Source organism: Pipra filicauda, unplaced genomic scaffold, assembly GCF_003945595.2.
Source record: "Pipra filicauda isolate LSUMZ 115617 unplaced genomic scaffold, ASM394559v2 scaffold57_size4234018_pilon, whole genome shotgun sequence".
Taxonomy (NCBI): Eukaryota; Metazoa; Chordata; class Aves; order Passeriformes; family Pipridae; genus Pipra; species Pipra filicauda.
In genome coordinates, this window is record NW_024104731.1 from 3,667,387 (window position 1) to 3,689,236 (window position 21,850).

Here is a 21,850-nt window from a genome sequence, read left to right on the forward strand (position 1 = left end):
CTGAAGATTATTCTCTTTCTTTGGCTGCTATCAAGACATCATCAGGAAAATCAATCCTTTCTCTGTCTCCCAGACTTTTGGGCTTCTTTGAATGAATTGTCTCCCAGACATCTCTGTTAAATCACTCTTAGTCTTACAAGGGAAAACAAGTGACTGTGAGAGACAAGGAACATTTTTGCTCTCTTTTTTGATGGTGTAGACTGGGTTTGGTGTGTGCCAGCAGTGCCAAATGGGAGCAGCACTATCCCTAAGGCTTTGGTGAAGGTTTCAGATGAATGCTGCAGCTGCTGTGGAAGTTGTCATAATCATCGGCCTTAGTCATTGCGAAATCTCACTGAAGCTCACTCTCCCTGAAGAGAACACAAAATCTAGGGGTAAACTCCTATGTTCAATAGCTATTTTGCTAAGTTTTAGAGCTGAAATTGTGACTTCTAATGATTCTTATTTCCAATTGAGTTGCTGAAATGTTCCCCAGATTTTCGATTTAGCATAGACTTGTCTTTTTGGCCTTGGATATGTTGAAATAGCTAAGCTTGTTAGAAGTAGATGTTAGTCCAGATGGAATTGAAAACAGATTTCTGAGGCAAGGAGTCTAACGTAACAAATTATTGACACATTTCATTACTTCTACTGCAGTCTAAAATATTGGACAAATCACTAATATAAATTCACAGTTTAGACAGCTTTTGGAACAGAGAGGCCATGAATTCTTTATGGTCAAACATGATATCTAATCACTCAAATAACACTGCTTTGCTTAAAACTGCAGATGTCATTTTTGGATTAGATTTTATATTAGGGTTTTTTTGATGAGCAAAATTTGGATTATTTCTTTTGTTATGTGAATTATCCTTTGTTACAATCTGACATCTATTGCTGTGGGGTGGGAATCTACAGAAAACTTGGCTTCAGTCATACTGCTCTAATGGCTTAATTGTCATTTAGAGTAGAAAATGTCAATGTCGACAGATCAAAGCCTTCTCAAAACTAAAATGAATTCCTTGGATACTCCAGAGGTTTGTATCCACATTGGATCATATTATCTACAAGTCTTGCAATAATCATTTTATGCCTGTCTATAAACACAGAGCAGATGCAGGTTTCCCCTTTTCTTAACGTCCTTGTGTATCCAGCACCTTGAGAAGCTGGCTTAGCTGTGCAGTCCATTTACATAACTTTCGGTGCCCAGCAGATTTCATGCTGTTTTACTGACCCATTCAAGAGCTGAGCTTATATTTGACCAAAAATGGTGAGAAATTCGGTGTACTGTCAAGACAGCACAGAGTCCCAGATTTTTTTTTGTAATGGGTCTCCGTTTTTCATTGAATGAAAGGCTGTAGTGAATGTTGTGCTTTCCTAATTATGAAAATATTAATTTCCATGTGGGCTGCTTGATTGTAGGTGTGTTTGGAATCAAGCCAGATGCAAAAGCAAAAGGAGATATACAGCAAGAAAGACTTTTTGCACCACCTGCAAGTGGAAGAGAATTCCTGCTACTTCTCATAGTTTGCCATGTCATTTTGAGAGCTTCAGGATGAAGAGTAGGAAATTGGCTTCCAGTTTATGGCTTGCATAAATTTTGATTGCTTTCAAGTCATGTCTTATTTTTGGAGGCACTTGAGGAAAACTGTTTTTTCCTTGGATGTTACTGAAAAAAAGATATGTAATCAAAAAATACTCAGTTTTGCCATTAAATTATGTACATGACACTGGGTCACAGCAAGGAATACTTCCTTTTCTCAGCTTATCTTTCAGTTTATCACTTCTTCCTTGAGGCAATTGCATTTCTAGAAGAGCTGGACTAGTTGCTATGCTTGTATTGCAGAACAACTAAATAGGAGTACACTTTCAGACACTTAATCATGTTCTTATATTACCTAAAATATAGATGGAAGGGGCAGGAATTACAAATTTTCCCACAATTTTATTTTTAGAAAACTAATAATTATTGTTCCTTATTTATATTTAATTGTTGATTTCCTTGGTGAAATTTAGGGGTGGAAAGCAGAATTCTTTTACCATTATACCAAAATATGAGGACCTTACATTGGAAACCCAAACGCTTCATTCTGAGGTTTTCAGTGAAACCACAAATATTTCTGAAAGGAAATCCCCCTTCCCTGAATATTTCTTTTTAATAGCAAATCTGAAAGAAAACCATGTTTTTTAAAATATATCAGCATATTTTTAATAGTTGGTTGTAGTGGAAAGATTTTTTAATTACTTTTTTTAAGTAGGTCAGTTAATGACATCATTCACCTTTTTAGAGTTAGAAACTTTACAAAAAAAAAATCTAGAATAAGTGTCATCAATCCTTTATAAGCTAATATGTTTCATGATATCATAGAAATTTTATATAAAATTGGCCAAGTCCTGTGAAGTACGAAAATATAAATTTCATCAAAATAAATATTTTGGAGAAAGGTAATCAATGTAGATTATTAACTTTCTAGAGGTTAACGTCAAGCAAACTGAGCAACAAAGAACTACCATAGCAGAAAATAAAGGATATGAAGAAATATTTTTCAAAACTTGGTACAAAGCTCCATATGAACATAAAAAATACCTATGTATTCTGTAGATATACTATTCTTTTCACTGAAATTATTTGCAATACCAGTTACTAGAGATGGAAAAAATAGCATACAAGTTTCAACTGCAGAGTATGAATCAATTTCTATTTTATGTCCTACTTTCTGTATATTCACTGAGTATTGCCAAACCAATAAACAATCAGTTCACAAAAGTTTGATTCCTGTTTCTTCTGTAAGTAATGTGCTGCCCAGAAAAAAATAGGACAATGTAGCCTGACACAACGAAAGGGAATTCTGCTTATATGGGTTCTGACACTCAAGAATTAAAGAAAGCTAATTGCTATTGTTTCATTTTATCCAGTTTGAGTGGAAACAATTTTTGAAGAGTCATGAATAAAAAATAAGGTTATTCAGCTAAGGTTATTCAGCAGTTAAGAAATAATTTGAGTTAGAATTATTTTGCATTATCTCCTGAGACACAGTTTGTATATTCTGTCACAAGTATTTTCTATACACAGAGACATACATGGGAAATACGTTTGCATGTAAGAGACTGCTGCCTGAATATGGTATTACTTATTGTAGGCCACCCACAACAGTGCTGCGTTGAAGTAACTCTTCACTACCAGCAATGATTCAGTTAACCTTTGATTAAACACAGGAATTTAAACTATGAAAAGGTCTGAAACCTGACACAGTCCTTTGACACCTTGATGTCTGTCATTAAAGATAATCCTGCATTAGGTACTGATTTCTGAAAATAGAATTAAACTACTTTGGTTTTTAATCTTAACCCTTCTATATTACAGATGTAACCCTGCTGTGCTAGGAGACTTCCTGAAATTACTGTTTCTCCTTTCAAGTTCATTTTTTTGAGAAGGAGCTTTGCAGGGAGCACAGGGGACAACAAACACAAACTGGGCAGTTCCATCACGGGCAAATGAAGTGACTGGGTTGTAGTAATGAGTAGACAACAAAGTCATCCAGGACTTCAGAGTGTGATCATGCCCCCTTTTTCCTTCACTTTTTCTACTTCATACAGAACGAGACAGAATCAGAAAGACAGACAACATGTTGGTTGTTGGTTTTGTTCTTTTTTTTATTCTTTTCTTTGTCTGATCATCATCAATGCCATGCCACTATTTTTAACTTCATCTCTGTGGAGGTTGTGCTCCATCTTTTACCACTGTTTCTAGTCAGTGGATGGAAGCCCTGGGATCATTTGAGAGGCCTGCACCCTCAGATATACTTTTACCCCTTTTCATTGCTACATTTTTTTCTCCTCTTCCACAACTCTGTTTATCCAAGTTACTAAGAAAACTTCAGTGGGAATCTCTCAGTATTTCGTCAGCCTGCTGTTCTTTTACTCTGTGCAACATTAGATGCTGGCAAGAAGTGGCAGGTTCTTATTTTGCAGTGGTTGTCTCTCACCTGGATATACAAAGTAAAATAAAAGAGTCTAAAATAAAATTAAAAAGAAGCAAAACTTAGCAGCAGATTTCCATTGGAAAATAATGTGTGGTGATCCAAAGTTCTTAGCCTGTGAAATATGAGAAAGTCTTGAATTTATACTGTTCTTGAGAAAATACCCATCAGTTTTTCAGGTAGGTCATGTATTCCAGCCGAGCTGGAATATGCAGGTTGCTGGCTGAGAATAGCCCAGGCACTCACTGTTCTGCAGAGACAGTTTTTGCACCCCTAATCACCAGCTGTTGGTGAGCGGGACATCACCCCACAAAGGGCCTGGTCTTGGAAGTATGTCAATAGTCTAACCTGAGCAAAGCAAACCCTGGCCAACAACAGAAGACTTCTCTTGAAGCTGAGCAAGAACAGTCTCCAAACTCCTTAGGTGCCCTCCTCAGCCCTCTCCCAGGTACCCCTGGATGCTGGAGTGCCCACGAGTCTTTCCAAGCCCCTGGCAAACAACTACATAACTTTTAGAGAGAGAACTTTTCCTCTTTCTTTTTCTCCAGCAGAGGTTTTTCAGTCTACCTTGTCAACCTGTACTCTCTTGGCAGTGCACATAGGATGTTCCTAGCCCCTAGCTACTCACAGAAAACTGAAAAAGGGAAATAAGAGGATTTGTGTTATTTTCTTTTAGCTACATGATACATGAAGCCTGAAAAGGATGACTTGCTCCTTGACAAGTTTTCAAGTAGCACCTACTTAACTGCCCCAGTAATACAGCTGCAGTTTCCTAAAACTAAAACCTGTCTTGCACATCTCTCTCTAGCCAAATTTCTGGTTCGTCCTCACAGATATCATACGAAGGAATAGTAAAAAAGTTTCAAAAGTATCTGTTGCAACATGGCTGCTGAAAGTTTCAGTATGAATGGAGCCATTTTAGGAACATTCCCATATTAATGTTTTAAAGCATTTCCACATGCACTTTCTAGAAGGAAAAAAAAAGAAAAAGAAAAAAGAAAGACAACCTAAGGAAGCTTCAGCTTAAACATGATCAGTGCAAACAAGGAAAATCAGCAAGAGTTGAAAAGATTACCTCAGAGATGTGGCTTTTATGGAAGAAGGAAGGCGAAATCTTGCCCTTTTCAGGGAAGCTCATTTTACAGTACCAAAGAGGGCATTTCACTTTGGCAGGGTTCTGCTGCCTGTGTATTAGAGCTGCTTTTTGTGCAACCATTTTTTCTGATAACGATGTGCAGAGCATTAATGGGAAAGAAATGCTTTGGGATGCATAGAGTAACCTGGTATTTCCTGGTGGAATACCAAGTTGATCCCTTCCATGACACTAATCTCATAACTCAGTCACTGAGCACTAAAGATTTCTCTTACAAATTAGATATGTTTGATAATCCATTCAGTGTTTTGACATGCTTGGTATGTTGCTGCTTATGTTCCCTCCTGGATAACAGTTTAATATGATGATTTGTGGTGCCAGCAGGAGTCAGACAGGTGCAAGCATGAATGGAGTTTCTCTACGTTGTCATTGATGATGCAGGAATCTCATGGACTCCAAAATCCTCATTTTTTCCTGCCTTGCTATTTTGTATAAAAACCTCATTGAGTGTTATTTCTGGAAAAGTGATTACAGAAAGAAATAAAGCCAACTAGCCTTCCCTGACTCCTCTTTTGTTTTTATTTACATTGTGTTCCAGATTAAAGGCCACAAATTCAGGATCCATTTTGATAGATGCTGAACCTGCCCTAGAATTCTAGGAGAAAAAGCATCAAGAGACACATTGTTAAAACCTGAAGAAAAAGTATGAACGGGGGACAATTCAGTCCCAATTGAAGCAGTTTGACTGTCCATGCAATCACAAGTGCTAGTAGTTTGAAAAGCTTTATATTGACTTTATTATCTAGTTTCCCTTGCCTTTAGTAGGAGTAGGACATTCATCTTCTCTTATTCACTAGGTGTGATATGCTCTGAAAGTGTTGGTTCCTGGATATGCTCTTAAAAGGGTAGACAACTGGAAAATATCCCATTTAAGAAATCTCTGGCAGTAAATACAAAACTGGGTTCTCCACAACTGGTTGGCATGAAGGTTTTTTTATAAGTCAGTAAACTGATGTGTAGAACCATATCTGCAAAACTGTTTGTTGTCTAACTCGTAAGTGGAAATGTCTATCTAGACAAAAGCATGTGAAATAATAATGCTGATTTGGCCCTTTCAAGTATGTAATAGTAATCCCAAGAAGGCTTGTTTGTGTTAGCGTGGGATGTGGTGTCTGAGCTCCTTCATGGACAGAGCTTCATCTGACCCAAAGAAGATGGGAGGAAGGACAAGGGACCCATTTTCATCACGGGCATCCCAGTTTCCAGGTCATGTGCAGGGTAGATGAGAACTGAATCAGAGGCCCAGGGAACAGCTTCCATGAAAAATGACTTTTCAGCCATTAAACTGACATCAAAATACTGCTTTTTCTCAGGGCACCTATTCCACAAGCCTACCTTTCTTAACAGCCAAGGCTCTGAGACTGAAATCTTCACCGCTTCTATAATACAGCACCAGCTCCTCCATGATGTACCACAGGCACCATGCAAACCTACCTGTGGAGACAGCCCCACCTGGGAAATCACAAAAAGGTTGTTTGTCCATCGTACTTGTGTCCGGTGGGTAACCAAATTGCCTCTGGTTTTGTTTCATCTGCGTTCATTTTCATTTGTTCGGAACTGCTAAGTTGGCTGCTTTTGAAACTCAAAGTGAACAAAAGGGCACAAACAACTGGGTTTCTCCAGCTTTTTAAATATTGATTTATTTCTGTTTTCTGTAAGAAATGACATGGAATCCTGCAAATATCTAGGGTTATCTGTGGCCTTGTGACCTGTAAATCATAACCTGAGTGCAACTCTGGTTCGAACACTGGAAAGTGAAAGGTCAGAGAAACAAGATAGCTTATGTATGGCAACAGGATTAGCAGTTTGGGCTGCTCTGAAGATATTAATTTGGACCATCCTATGGCAAATATCACTCAGATGCACTTAAGGGGAAAAAAAAGAATTCTTGAACTCTTGTAAAGGCACAGTATATTTTGGATTGCTGAATATGAATAAATCATGAGTAAAAAACCCTATTGCAATGTGATTCTTGGACCATCAGATAAAACCTGTGAGAGAGGAATTAAAGACAGTCAGGATAACCCATTATGCATCAGTTGGTTAAAGTCAGATTCAAAGAAGAAATTGAATTTTTGCATTTACAACTGGTGAGTATTTGTCTTGAAAAGTCTTTTATGTGTTCTTTCTTTCAAAAATAGTTCAGTTCCCATCTTGAACTACAGCTTTCTTTTCTTTGCTTCTTCCTTAGGCCTCCTGATATCTGTACTCCATATACATATCTCTGGTGTAGTCAAAATGTAGTAAATACAACATGAATTTTTAGAGTGGTTTTGTGTGGTTCCCCTTTCTCCATCACCTGTGGTTTTGTTAGCAACTTTTAACTCTGTAAATATAATTATTTTCCCTAGGAAAGGTCTAAACTGCTATAAAACCAATGTATTTTTAATCCATTTTGGACAAACTGAAGTCAGTGGGAGTTTGGTTCTTTTAAAACTGAAAGCATGTTCCTAAATACAGATTTCGTTTTGACCATCTATGCTGGACATCCTGACCATTTTTATCAGTCTCTTCAATGTCCTTTTCTTAGATCTGTCATTGCATGTTTAGTTGATTCTGGCGACGGGTTCATCTTTTGAAAAGCTTCCCTTTGAACCACAGGTGGCAGCAGACAGCAGAAACGTCGGGAATAAGGGCTTCTCTGCACCTCCGAGTGAGCTGTCAGGATAGCTTGCTTTGCTCTTGGACAAACGTTCTTTATTGTTTTCTCCACACATCCAATGGCTACTTAAACTGTATGTTTTATATATTATACCTATTTGCAATGAAAATATAAACATTTTTGATTTTTTTTCTCTCTGAGTACCGACATGTGTAACATCTCAACCTGAACAGATTAGGCACCTTATAAATCTCTTCATTTTCTGGCATTATCTATTGATTCGCATTTAATCTATTTTAGATTAGATCAAACTGAGGTAGTTTTTCTAATCTAGGCTCTAGGCTATGGTGTAGCTCACAGTGGCTGGAAAGGAGATTCAGGAGTTGCTGGTGTCAAGTGAATTTGCACAAGCCACACAACCCAAAAGAAGCGGTAAGAGAGATGTTGTCTCCTGCTTAAATCTCCGTTCATAAACCCATAGTCACATTTACAGATATAAATTCTGTCTCTGCATTTTACACTATTATGAGTAAAACTGCTCTTGCTTATAAACTTATTTTTGCAAAACAAAGTCCGATATATTTGTTATTTTTTCCCAAAGCCTTGAAAACTCCAAACGAGTACCAAAGATTTTGTAACATGCTAAAAGAAAGGGACACTAGACACAACTCCACCTACATGTTTAGACAACTCCCTGCTCCTGTAGCAAAATTAGCATTGATTTTTTAATCTATTAGACAGAATAAATTAGTGGAAAAGCCTTCGGCTAATGTGGCTGTACTTCTCAAGAAATATTGAAATGTATTTATATCATCTTTGTCTTGTGACCAGACAGTCTAAAAAGTTCAGCCCCTTTGCTCCAGAGTGTGCAGTAGAGGTAGGTGAGCAGAGACATCACCTCATGAGAAACTGCTAGGCCATGCTTCTCTCCCTCTTGGGACAGGGAGCTATTCCAGTAGAAATAAGTAGGAGAGGAATATGGGGGCTTGATGACACCTCCAGTACTTGGTACAGATAGCCCTGATGTGACTTGTGGCTAGAAAGATTTTGGCAGCTGCTGGTCAGGACACATGGATTGGCCAGAATTTGTGGGACTCAGGACCTGCACTGATATTACTGCAAGGAGTTCCAGATTTCTTGAATGGACTGAATGAAACCCCTCAAAAAGGACAGTGTTGGTGCCTGGCAGTGTGATGCTCCATGTGAAAGCAGAGCAGAAAGTGGCGACAAGAACCACTGCATTAGTTCAGGAGAACTTTGTCTGGGGGTTTTACAGAAAAAACAGTGCTATGTGAAGCAATCAAAAAGAGATTAAATAATCATCTATGGTAGATGAAAGATGAAATCCAGAGGTGTTTAAATCAAAGAAAGAAAGGAAAAAAAAAAGAAAAAAAAAAGGAAAAAAAGGAAAGAAAAATTTACTTCAAAAGAAGAGTAAAACATATTCAGGAGTTACTCAGCAGAAAACAAACCAGTGATTCAACAATGCAGCTAAATGAGTTCAGGTCTGAGATGTGTAATTTCCTTTCAGGTAGATTCTAAATGATTCTAAATATAAACATGAGAGGGCTGCAAAAGGATGGAGATGCACATCTTTTAGTGGAAGAGTAAACGTTATCCAATGCTGATTTATCTATTGACAGATTTGTGCCTCATGCTAAAAGCAAGAACTGTTTCTCAAGCTGCATGTTACCAAAAATTCCTCTAAAAAGGGACTACTTTTAAAGTATTGCTTTATTTTACCAGATGTCAATGTACCTCTTTTACATTGTAAATAATAAATAAAAGCAGAAAGTAAAGGTGCGATGCTAATTCTTTTAGGCTTTGGAAAATTAATTGGATACTAATTATCCTCTAATAAATATGTTAACAGATTCCTCTGCCAAATTGTTCTTCATTTTACTTCTTTTCCAATGCTTTCATCTTTGTCATTTCTCCATATTCTTTTTGTCAGACTGACTGTCTTCTTTTGCCCACTTTGCCTTCAGCTTCCTTATCTAATTCCTTTGCATTCTTAGCTGTCTTATTCTATAACACCCATTTCCTCGCTCTTCCTCAACCCATTTCAGTGTAACAAGAATCTTCATTTTTCTTTTGCTTTCCTTTCAGCTTTTTCCCCCTCTGTTTCCTCCTGTGCTGGAGAAGCTGCCTATGAGTTACTCTTCTGAGGTCTTTTTAGGGTTGACCTGGCAAAGCACCATTTCCTGTTTAAGTTGAAAGAAGGTCCTCTGTGTACTTATGGGCCTGTTTTTCTGTCCACGGTCTTGCAGAGCAAATGGCAAGAAAAGTTTCTTCCCTGTGGTTTGGTGGGGGACTGACTTTGTTCTTCCCAGAGGTGATGCTGTTGTTGTGAACAAAAATATCTGCAGACCTTCTGTCAAATGTGGTGCTTGCCTCCCGTGACTACTTCCAGGCAGCAGAAGGCAAACACTGCCAACAGTCTAAAAGGAGGAACAGGGGCACTATTAAAGTGAGAGAAAGGTGAGAAGCATAATGAGAGAAAGGAAATTTATGATAACACTTCAGGATTCAAGATTCTCTTTACCAAAACACAGAACTGGTGTCTAGGCCTTCATGTGCTTTAATATATCATTTGGGGGTCATATTTACAGTATATAACCATTCTTTAGTGTTCTTTAATTGAACTCCCTGGTTCAGAAAACTACACAGACCATTTATATGGACAATAAGGTCTGATTAAAATAGAAGTTTTAGTTAGTGGAAGAATGAAGGCTCTAATTTCACAAGATTTTCGATGGGCTTAGGTTCTATTTCATCATCAGTACTTAAAACTCACGCAACAGAATGCAGAATTTTCTAGAGGAACTTTTCCATTTTTACAGACTTGCTCCACAGCTAACTTGATATAACCATAAGCATGTCTTTTCAAAGAACCATATTAAATTTCTCCCCATGTAAAAATTTTAAAAGCACCAAGAAAACCAAACTCCTCAAAGTTTACAAAAGCAAATAATACCCAGAGATTTCTGCTCATATGAGCAAGAGCCAGGAAGAGGGGGTTTGGACACTCCTAGAGGAGAAGGGAGTTCCCACACTGTGTGACAGTTGTGGCACAGTAAATATGAAACTCCTATGTCTCACAGGTAATCCCCTCCTTTCAACTCCTCCCTGTCTGTCTTTCCCCTCTCCACATTACAGTTCCATATCCCTGTCTTCTCTCCTTCCTGCTCTCGCTCCTTGGCATTTGCATTTTTAATTAATTTCATTTTTGGTGCTTTTTGGTTGTTTTTTTTTTTTTTTTTTTTTTTTTTTTGCTTGACCTGAGATTACAGGTCCTTTAGAAAAAATTTGGGAGAGGTCATTTTGATTGACTGTGTCAAGTTTTATTCAGACATATGGATTTGTGTGTGTATTCGTATCTGTGTGCACACCAGAGGTCAGAGTCAGGCAACAGCAGCAGCAGCAGCTGTATTCAGGGATTACAAGCTGTCCAGCTCCCGTAAAAGCTGGTAGATAGGAATGCCTTTTGGCACAACTGTAGCACGGAATGGTTGCAAACTGTGCTTGATTCTACCTAGAGAGTTAAGCTCTTGTTGTGGTTGCTGTTTCAGTTTTTTTCTCCACAAAGGAGAAGTGGATACTGCACCAATCCCAAACGAGGTTATTTGAGGCATGGTCAGAGCTGTGGTTTGAGCTGCAGGTCTGCAGAGGAGAAAGTTGTTATTATAGTTGGAAGAGTTTTTTAAAGAATGGTGTCTTGTGAACCTGTTTTACAGATGACTATAAATGTAGATGACTTACCTACTTAACAGGACAGTAATGGATGTTAGGGTACTTAGAAAAATGTACATTTAAATTACATCTCCAGCATCAGAAGAGAATAAAAATTAAGGATCTATATCCTATGGAAAACACATCTATTGCTTTGTAAAAATTTTGTATATTCTTGTTTTATGAATCAGGAACAAATTATCTGTGAAGGGTAAATAGTAAATAGTAACTATTTTCACCGACCATTGAAATTTTAGTATCTTTCAAGGCAAGCAACATTTTAATATAATGTATATATATAACTTTGTAATATAAATCAACTCCAGAAAGACCATTTTAATGAATTGCAGCTCTTCAAATCATGCAGTACATATACATTCAACTTAAGGAGCAAAATGTGCTTTTATGTGTGTAGATCCTTACAACTTCAGTGTTGATTTGAAAAGCCACGTTGTTCTGAACGAACAAGTCTAATTAAGCAAAAATTCCTGAGAAAATGAGAATAAATTAACTACTAAGAGATATTAAAACTGATCACTATAGTGTTAAAAGGTATACAAATGGAGCAAGAGGAATTTCTCAGTAAGAGATCACAGGTGATTTGTCACTGCCATGCAACATGATTTAATGGATGATAGAAGAACACTTTATAAGGCAAGGAAAACATCACACTTCAGTTTGTATCTTTGCCTGTGGAATTAAAGAAATCTTTTATTTTAAATTTGATAGAGAGTTATATGATTTGAAGTGAAATAAGAAACATAGTCGCATGATTTTATCAAGGAAATTGAATAAAAAATTCTGAAATATGTATTGGAAAGGTTAGAAATAATAATCACTGGACAAACTTGAATTAGAGTTCCTCCTTTTCTAAGCTTTATCTAAATTTATTAATATTTCTTACAAAGAGTGATGGTGGCTTTTAAAGTGTTACCAGCCTGTAACAGAAAGTTGTACTTGAAGCAAAGCAAATCACAGACTCCACATATTTTAAAATGTTTTATTATAAAGGATAGGAAACAAAATCCACATTTTTTCAAATCCAGATAAATAAACAGTAAATATCATGCTTTTAATTTTAAATGTGTTTTGTCTTTCATGATAGGATCTGCAAAAATGGCATTCTTAACTTGGAGACCTGCAAAAATATATCTTCTGAGAATATGGTGGAAGACAGACCACATATTTTGCATATAAACGAAGACCACTAAAAAAAAATCTACTGGAAACTGGAACAAAACAGCTCTGTGAGAAAGTGCTGAGTGAAGAGTAGTTTGGTAACTTATTCAGCAGAAAACTTCAAATTAACTCTTAGTCAAGATTATTTCAAATATATATATAAATATATACAACTACACAAGAAAACGTCCCATTTGAAACCAAACAAACATCAAATTGTAAAAAACCCGGAGAACTCTGTGGGGCTTTGTGATCTTTAAAAAGGGATGCTTAAAAAAATCCAAGTTCTTTTTTCTCTATTCCATAGAAATAAACTACTAAAGGAAAAAAAAAAAAAGGTGAAAAAATAACCAAAGAAAAGCACAGTTACTCTGCTATTATCATCTTTTAAAAAAGAATCAGGTCTTTGTTGTGCCTGATTTTGGAAACAGTGTATTGAATGAAACAAAGTAACAAACTGATAAGCAAATACCTCATCACATGCAGATTTTGAATGTCACTTGGTCCCAATTTCGTTGATGAGAATATTAATTTTGATTTCAATGGGAATGGGGTAAACTTTTTCATTTCATATCTAGCAGAAGTTAAATGACTGCAAGCTGCTTTCCCAAATGGACTTTATTCCTGTGACTAAATCACAAAGGACTGTAAATAGAGTTGTCTTTATATCCTTACATAGGTGACCCAGCTACTTTGTTGCTTGTTATTAAAAGAATTTTGTCTTTTCCAATCCCACACTTCTGCAGCATTAAATAGAACAAAATAACTTGTTAGCAACCTGTAACCAGTAATCTGAAATTCTTTTAATATTTATATCTGTTTGAGGGTTCTCACCCTTTGCATAGGATCAAGGCTACCTGTACAAATTAAATGACTGTTGCAGGAAATATAAACATGCTATTTACAAGTTCACAATTCTTTATTTTTTATACAGTTCTGATGAATATTTTTTATATTTGTAGCCTAAGCATTGTGTAGAACTGACATGCTTCTGATATTCACCAAAAATGTAATAAGAAAGTAAAGTAATTAAGGATAAAATGCTCACATGCAAGGATATGGTAAAATGAATCCATTGCCTTAAGCTATGCATTTATGCAATTTTCATATACCCTAACAATTTGCCTTCCTATGTACTTTTGATGGAAAAATTCCATGCAAAATCCCATATTTTCTTTAAGATAATATTTCACATTCTTTAAACCTTCCATTAATTATTCTACATGACATTCAGACTGCTTTTAATGAAAGAAAGGAAAAGCCTCAAAACACAGCTACTTTTGTTATCACACTATAAATCCTAACTCAGGGATCATGCCAATTATCTGATTTACCTCTACAGAGCAACTGAAGAATTTATGCTTATTATCCTTACTGTTATTCATAAGTTTGACTCAGTTTATTTATGAGAAACATGTCCTTAAAGGATTTAATGAAAAACAATATTCACACAAATAATTTGACTCTAGGATTAACATAAATCCATCCGCTATTCAAATTCAGTTCATTTAAGAAAAACAATATTCGGAGTGGTCACCTTGAGTGTTTACAATGAGTTTTAATAAAGGTGTTTCTCTAATCCTTTTTCGTGGGTATAATGTTGACATTTCACTGCTGAATAACATTCTACTCAATAGACCGTGGCTGATTTGCTTCAATTCTTCAAATTCTGATGCTGTTGTTGATTTAATAAAAAAAAAAAAATACATCCACTGAAAAGCACCAAGTTTAGGAAGAATAGCCAAATCCAGTTCTTTGGAAAACCATTTCAGCCATCTTCTAAACCAACCCTTCCCCAGTCATCAAAACATGGGGTGACTCTTGGGGAGCATTTGTAGGTTATGAAGTAATAACAAAGTGACTTTGCATCATCCTTACATGTTGTTTTCAAGAAGCCCTTCACCTTTTACCTTCAGATTGTAAAGTGTTGCTGCTGAGGGCAGTGCCATCCTGGCTTGTTCTGGGACCCACTGTTTAATGTCTTTAGAAGTCCAAGGGCCGAATCATCATGGTGGTGGAGCGCAAGGAGTAGCTGGGGCCTTTGAAGTAATGCCACTTGATGCCATTGAGCTTTCCGTGGTTTTGTCCAGCTGTGTAGAACATCCCATTGAGATTGGAGGGTCCACAGGCATCAAACCACCACCCTGAAACCATTAACAAAAATTAAACTGCAACTGCACTAAGTATTTTTGTTTTATAGGTTTAGTTGATTATCAAATTCTGGTAAATAACTCATAAATAGTCCTGGTGTGGTGAGTGTGCTATTTTCATATTTTCCTTTTTTGCTCTTTTGTGCTATTCTGTAGTCAGCAGTGCTGGAGAACACACACTTGTATTTACAGAATTGCAAAAGTAATTACATCCCAACTCATTCTAGTTTTATATGTAGTATGTGAAGCCAAAGCAAGAACATCAAAGACAAATAAACTGCTTTGCATATTTAGACAGTATTGCAGTTTTCATTTAAACCACAGAAAAAGACTATAATTCAAAATTATTTTGCATAATTTCACATTGCTAGGTTATTTTGAATACAAGCAGGATTTAATTTTATTTACGGTCCTTTTCTGTTGCTTTAACTGTGATTGTTCAACTGCTCAGTTGTTCTTGCTCCCAGGTTAGATCTTTTTAGTAACTGGATTGTGAGAATAGTAATGCTTCCCTGTCATAGTAACTACAATGTTGTAGTAATAGATAACCAGCATTTAAAATTGTGTACAAGGCGAGAGGTAGATACTTTCTTTAAGATTGTGATAAATTTATAAACAAGACAGCAAAAGAATGGAAGGACTGAGTGAAGAAGATAATTACAACACTGTAGGATGCTGACAGTCAGAATAACAGTGTGCAGGGGTAGATGATATATCTGATTATCTGAGTGTGCGTGCATTTAGGTGAGAGTGTGGCCCACTTCGATCAAGGTATATTCATCACATGTACAGTTTGTGACAGGACAATGACATTCAATTCTTAGTCTTATGATTTTGAATGTGAAAACCTATATTAAATAGTGAGCCTTCTAATCTTGATCTTGAAAAGTGCCAAACACTCCTTATTTAGGTGTCTACAGGTAGACGAAAATTCCTAACTACTCGACTAACACTGATGGCAAAATATATTAAAACTGTTACTGATTTATATCAGTAGAAAAGTAGGTTTAGAAAATTGCTAACTGCCTTTTCTGCCCCCCTACCCTACCTGCTATTTCCCAGCAAGATGCAGCTTCCTACATATGAAGCCATTGAATTCTGTGAAATTGCATATATTTTATTATACTGGAAAGACAGGACAAGAAATGTCTTGCCCAGATGTTTGTGATTCTAGTTCACTGCTCCAGAAGCTACAATACAAGACTGTTCTGAAAAGTGAAGTGAGATAGGTTTAGAAAAAAACTCAGAACCTTGCTTTGGGAGGGCAAAACAGCAATCTGGTTTACAAAATGACCCTGTGAACAGTTGCATGGGCATAACTGAAGGAGTAGTGAACTAGAAGTTAGGATAAAAAAGAAGTGTAACAGCTCTGGAACATTTGTGTGACTGAATGTAGAAAATTTAAACTTGATAGAAGTGCTGGTTTAGTTTCAAAATGTAAGCAAAAAAAGGCATCTCACCTTCAGACTTCTGCAGTGAAAATATGCATGTATGTCTTTAACCAGCTGAGAAAAAGGAGTCAGTGGTGAAAAGAAGTGTGAATCTTCACATCTTTTTTAAACTGTTGCTTTAAGACAAAATTAGTCAGTGAACTCTCTTGTCTCTCTCTCCAAGATCTTTTCTTGTTAAGGTGAATTTTAGATTGCCATGGGAGCTAGAGTTTTAAGAAAAACTCCAAATAACGTGAAACTTGGCAACATCGAGCTTAGAGAACACAAACTGACAAAGATAAACTAGGTGACATGCTGACTCCACTGAAAGTAGTGGGAGTTTTGCTGGATGTCTTGTTGGGAATAGAATTTTCTCTCCAACACCTTTCAGAGCATCTATGTAATGTGAAAGGAAGATGCTTAGTTTAGACTGAGAAAGGCAGAATGAATTCCCAGACTGCAAAGACCTAATATTCCCAATGTCAAAAATGTATTTACCTCAGTGGCTAGAAGCTCTATTTGTCAGAAAGACTTCTGTTTGGGTTTTTTTTTCATGTAAGATCTTTGGGTTTTTGAATCTTTAGCACAGGTTTTATGCATCTTTCCATGTAATATGGTTGTACTGAACATTTGTGTCATGTATAGAGACAAATAAGAGCATAAAGACTAGGTGGCGACTTTTACTTTGGTAGTTAAATGCCATTTTATTTAAAAAAAGTTATTTTAGCCTGCACATCACAGCATTGTAATCTTCTCGGAACTCTTGGCAAATCATTTTCAAACAGTGCTGGTAGTGGCAAAGTGATCATCTAATGAGTGCCTACTTAATTCTGCAGCTGTCACTGTGGAATCAAATGGAGAATTTTAAATTTTCAGTGTGTTTCCCACTCTAACTGCTGGAAATGGAATTAAACTGTGAGAAACTCCTTTTAGACAATGTGCACAGTCCTAGGGAATCATCTGATTCCCTCAGTGGTTAGCCTTTTATCTACCTATAAGGAATGCATTATATGAAGGTATTTAAAACTATGGCTTATTATTACAGATATGATATTGACCATGTTTAGCCTTCGAGTCCAGTGTTTAATCTATCATTTTTATTCAGATCCATGTAATTTATGTTTCTAGTCTTGTATTTCCTTAGACTTTGGATAATACTTAGGGTTTTCTTCTTTTCAGAAGTAGCACCTCATAAGGAAATCTTTAGGGAAGAATCTATACCAGATAAATTCTGACAATCTTCTGTTTTGGTACAGTTGACCTCCCTTTGGTTGCAATGTTATACTTATGGGGGCAATAACCAAAGAAAGGCAAAGCTGTACAGCTGATATTTTACTGTAACCATAGTATAATCTTATAGAAACTTAAGATGAAGTTAAACAGAGAAATCCTAACCCTCATTCCTCAAAGCTGGAACCCAGATGCACCTGGGTTCTGTTTACAGTGTTGGGGTGAAGAGATGACAAGCTGAGTTAGTTACCATTTCATCCTAAAGGAACAGGAATAGCTCCATAAATGGACTTTTTGAAGGTTTTAGTGATGCCTTACAAAATCTGTGTAAAAAATTTGAATGAGCTGAAGAAACACATAATTTTATAAAACATTGTGAGGACTTGCACAAATCTCTTATCCCAGATTTCTTCTAAATAAATACTTCTTTCAAAGTGTGTTTGAATGAGCATATTTTTTTTCCTACTATACTGTTCTTGTTAGTGAGAATGTATCAATTTTTTAAAGATGTTTCCTAATATTACATTAAAAGTTTTCTATCTTTTTTTTTATAAATGAGGTGGGGTTTTTGTTTTGTTTTCTGGTGTGGTGTTTTTCTCCATATGGTTATGTCTCTCCATGCTCCCTTGCATCCTCTGATGGGTCTTCTTTCCCCATAAGGCCTCATATTATCACAAGACTTCCCACTGCATGTCTCAACACCAAATCAATACCTTTGAAAGGATGCTCAGTTGTTAGAAAACGGTGCTAATAACACCAAGGTAGTGGTTTTGATCCCCATATGGGCCATTCACTTAAGAGTTGGACTTGATGATCCTTGTGGGTCCCTTCCAGAATATTTTATGAAATCTGTGAATGGGTGCACGGGAAATGTTTTTTCAGATGCTTTGTATATTAAGGGAAAGAGGAATGGAAGCAGTGACTTTCTTGGTAGCTATGAGGAAGTAAGGGAACATAAAACAGGTTTCTGAAAGAGATACCTGCAGCGCTGCCACTGCAGAACACACCAAATGAAGAAGCTCCAGAGCTGTGACAGTTTGACCCAAGAAAAGACACTCAGTAACTAGATGTTAGCTTACTCCCTGGAGTTCATAGGATTTTCCTCACATGAAGAATCCTGTTTATTTTTCACTACAAGGCAGTGCCTTTCCCAAATAAGTATAAAGTCTTCTCTGAATAGCAGTAAGATTTTAACCTGGAACAAAACTTTTGACAATAATTTCCATAGGATATTTTAATCAGGCATGAGAATCACGAAAAGTGGGCATTATAAGAAATAATAATAGAAACAAGATTTTAAAGTGACTAATAAAGTAGTAAAGAGAAGGCTTATGTGGGAAAGTTAAGAGAGTTTTTATTCAGAAACAGAGGTTGTTTCTTCAAGTTGTGATTACAAAGTCACTAATTGCTTGTTTGAACTGAGGATCAGTTCACTTTTTTTTAGGTTAGCCCACCCCTAATAATTTGTGTAGTAACAGCAGCACTACTATCTCTGTTTGCAATAAAAATCCCTAGGTTATAAAATATTTTGTCCAGACAAAATAGAAGTTCAATTATTCATTGATAATACATTGATATACATTGATAAGTTGTTTGAAAATTCAGCTATACAAATAAACAGGAATCCTCACTGTAGACAGCTGTTTTTCTGGAGCAGTTAAGGTATGCTCGCTCCTTGAGGACACTTGTGGTTTGGTCTTTAATTAGTGTTGCTATTACCTATGGGCATTGTGAAATTACATGTCAGGTCTTTTCATTACATAAATATATTTTGAATTCTTGAACCAGGTAGTTGAGCTCCACTGATCTGCTTGTACTATATCTTTGGATGAATATGAATGTATATTGAAATAATTTCTAGAAATTCTTGGAAAAACTATCTAATAAAGAAGCATTGCTCTCTTATATTGGCTTTCTGAAGCGGTAAGTATAACTTTTGCATGATAGAACCTTCTCTGTCAAAAGCAACACAAAAAAGGCTTTTGGATGCCAAAGCTAACATGCTTTTTTGGCTTGTTGTATAAATTGTAATTAAGCATGTATGCATGTAAAATTCTTTGTTAGTAACCTAATGCTCATCAATTACATGAAATGAGTGCACTGTATATCCTGGGAACAGGGTAGTGATCATTCAGGTTTGATGGGAGGTTCTTAGTTGTCTTTTATGTAGTAAAAGAATAGGTGTCTAAACACTGCACGTTTGACGGCAGACCCTTTCCTCACATATGTCTCTGTTCTCCCTCCTGAGTACACCGAATGCAGTAAGATCACTGAATGCAGTAAGACCAATACAGGTCTTTCAATAAGATCCAAGTGTGTTCGAATGGTACATTTGTATGGGTTTACGGGATAAATGGATCCTATGAAAAGCCAATATTTATTTGTAGCCCTTGGGTTTGTCCATAAAATTTAGTACATTTGGCAACAAAGCCAATAAGAACAATTTCTAATGCAAAAACATTGAAATAGTCCTCAATGATCAAAAGACATAACTTATTTTAGGAAAGATTTCAATGTTTCTGACATTCTATACTTTAAAGAATTTAGTTGATAATACGAAGGATCTGCTTGACTTTGCATTGATAACTTCTCAGCTAGAAGACTGGCTGAAGTTTTGGATGACACCTCAAGCTATTTGTGGAGCCACAGGACAGGCTCCAAAAGAGTGAATGTAAGAGGAAAGATTTAGGATTGTTTAGTCCAGAATTCAAAAGAGAGATTGCCAACAATCTCAAATTAATACAAAAACCTTTCAAAGAAATACAAAGAAATGGTCTATGCTTTCCAATGGTGGAGGATAGAACAAGATGGAAAACATTTAAATTATCATAGAATCAGTTAGTCGACATACAAAGCTTTCTTATATTGTGTAGACAGACTCAGTAACAGATTTTATTATGAGAATGAATATCACTAGAAATCTTGAAGGCGAACAGAAAGATGGAAATGAACAGATAGAGAAGAATCTGTCTTAGAAAAGGACTAAATGACCTCTGGAAGTAATTTCTAGGCCTATGTACTCCTTAGAGTATTGGATTGTCAAGACTACCAGTCTGACTTAATAGATGAGAAATCCATTGGAAAATGCACTGAGGTTTAATAAATACATGGGAGTCTCTGGCTCAGGAAGATCCTGAGATTCAAAAGATACTGGGAAAATACTCAAGGGATGTTTAATTTATCTGCATTTTTCTTAGGTCTGTACTGACTTCTTTCAGAGACAGGAGACTGAAGTTGGATGGATCTCTGCTTTCAGTAAAATAAAAAAACCCCAACAAACCAACCATTTATTTCAGTAATTCTATGCTGCTTCAAACCTGGCAAGATATCTAGAAAGTCTCCCTGTCTTTTTGTCAAACTATTTTCGGGATCAGAAGTTTAGCTTCTCACCTGAAGCAAGGTAAATGCCTGTGTGAACATCTCAGACTGCAGCCAATGTCAAACAAGGAAAACCACCTTAAAACTCTTTCCCTGTGAGCCAAGTTACTGTAAGTCACTTTCCAGTGATTGAAAGCAATTGCACAAACAGTTTGGGGCTCAGCTGACTGGTGAGTAGATGGACAAGAACTTGGTCCATGAATCTGATCCTGAGATGTTAAATGTTAAGTGTTGTATTGGAAATCTATGTGGTGCACTTTGGACATCCACTCATTGCTCCATTCTGATGACAGTCGCATTTTTAAAGAGGTTTCTTGCAAAAAGCCATGTATGTAACTTACTGGGTAGTCTTCCAAGTAAGGCTTGAAATTATATCCAGATAAATATATATGTATAACCCTGTGCTCAGTTTACTGGCCTGAGATATTAAACCACTGAAGAAATTATTTGAATAAATGTAATTTGTCTTTAAAGTAAAACAAGTATGCTTAGCTTAAATTTTCAAAGGCACAAAAAACCAGCTAAAACATTTAAATACCTTGAAAGTTTACAGAGACTAAGAATCCAGCTCATGCATGTACTTTTGAAGCCATTCCCTAAAATCAACATTAAGAGAAATTCAAGTAGCATAATGTGGCTCTTGAAAGGAGAAGAAAGACACACACACAAAACACTGTTGGTGCTTCTGTATTATTCCCCCAGTATTTAATTTCTCATTCTGGGGAAGAAGGGGGAGATAAAGGAGGAGATGGAATAATAGTTATGATGTAGACCAAATAAAACTGACAACTAGCAAGATGACAGAGAGAAATATGTGTTTTCCTTACATTTTATTTTCAGCCTTGATTATAACCATATCACAGTCTTGAGCTTCAGCTTATCTCAGTCTTTATTCTTGACATAAATATACTCAGTTCACCTCATAGAGATAACAGGCTCACCCAAACTGTCAAGATAGCTAGAAACCTGCCTGTAGATTTCATATCATTCATCATTAAAGAGCTCTTTGTGATGTTGCCAAAACTAACAGAGTCTGA

General features: G+C 36.4%; 1 protein-coding gene across 1 annotated transcript in view; it reads right to left on the reverse strand.

Moving 5' to 3' along the window:
- Positions 1 to 12,449: 12,449 nt before the first annotated feature.
- ANGPT1 (angiopoietin 1) overlaps positions 12,450 to 21,850 on the reverse strand; it is a 160,445-nt gene continuing 151,044 nt past the window's right edge. Inside the window, exon 9 of the mRNA XM_027717682.2 lies at positions 12,450 to 14,769. Within this exon, the coding sequence (XP_027573483.1) occupies positions 14,609 to 14,769 (161 nt within the window). The 3' untranslated portion in view covers positions 12,450 to 14,608. The remainder of the gene's footprint in view (positions 14,770 to 21,850) is intronic.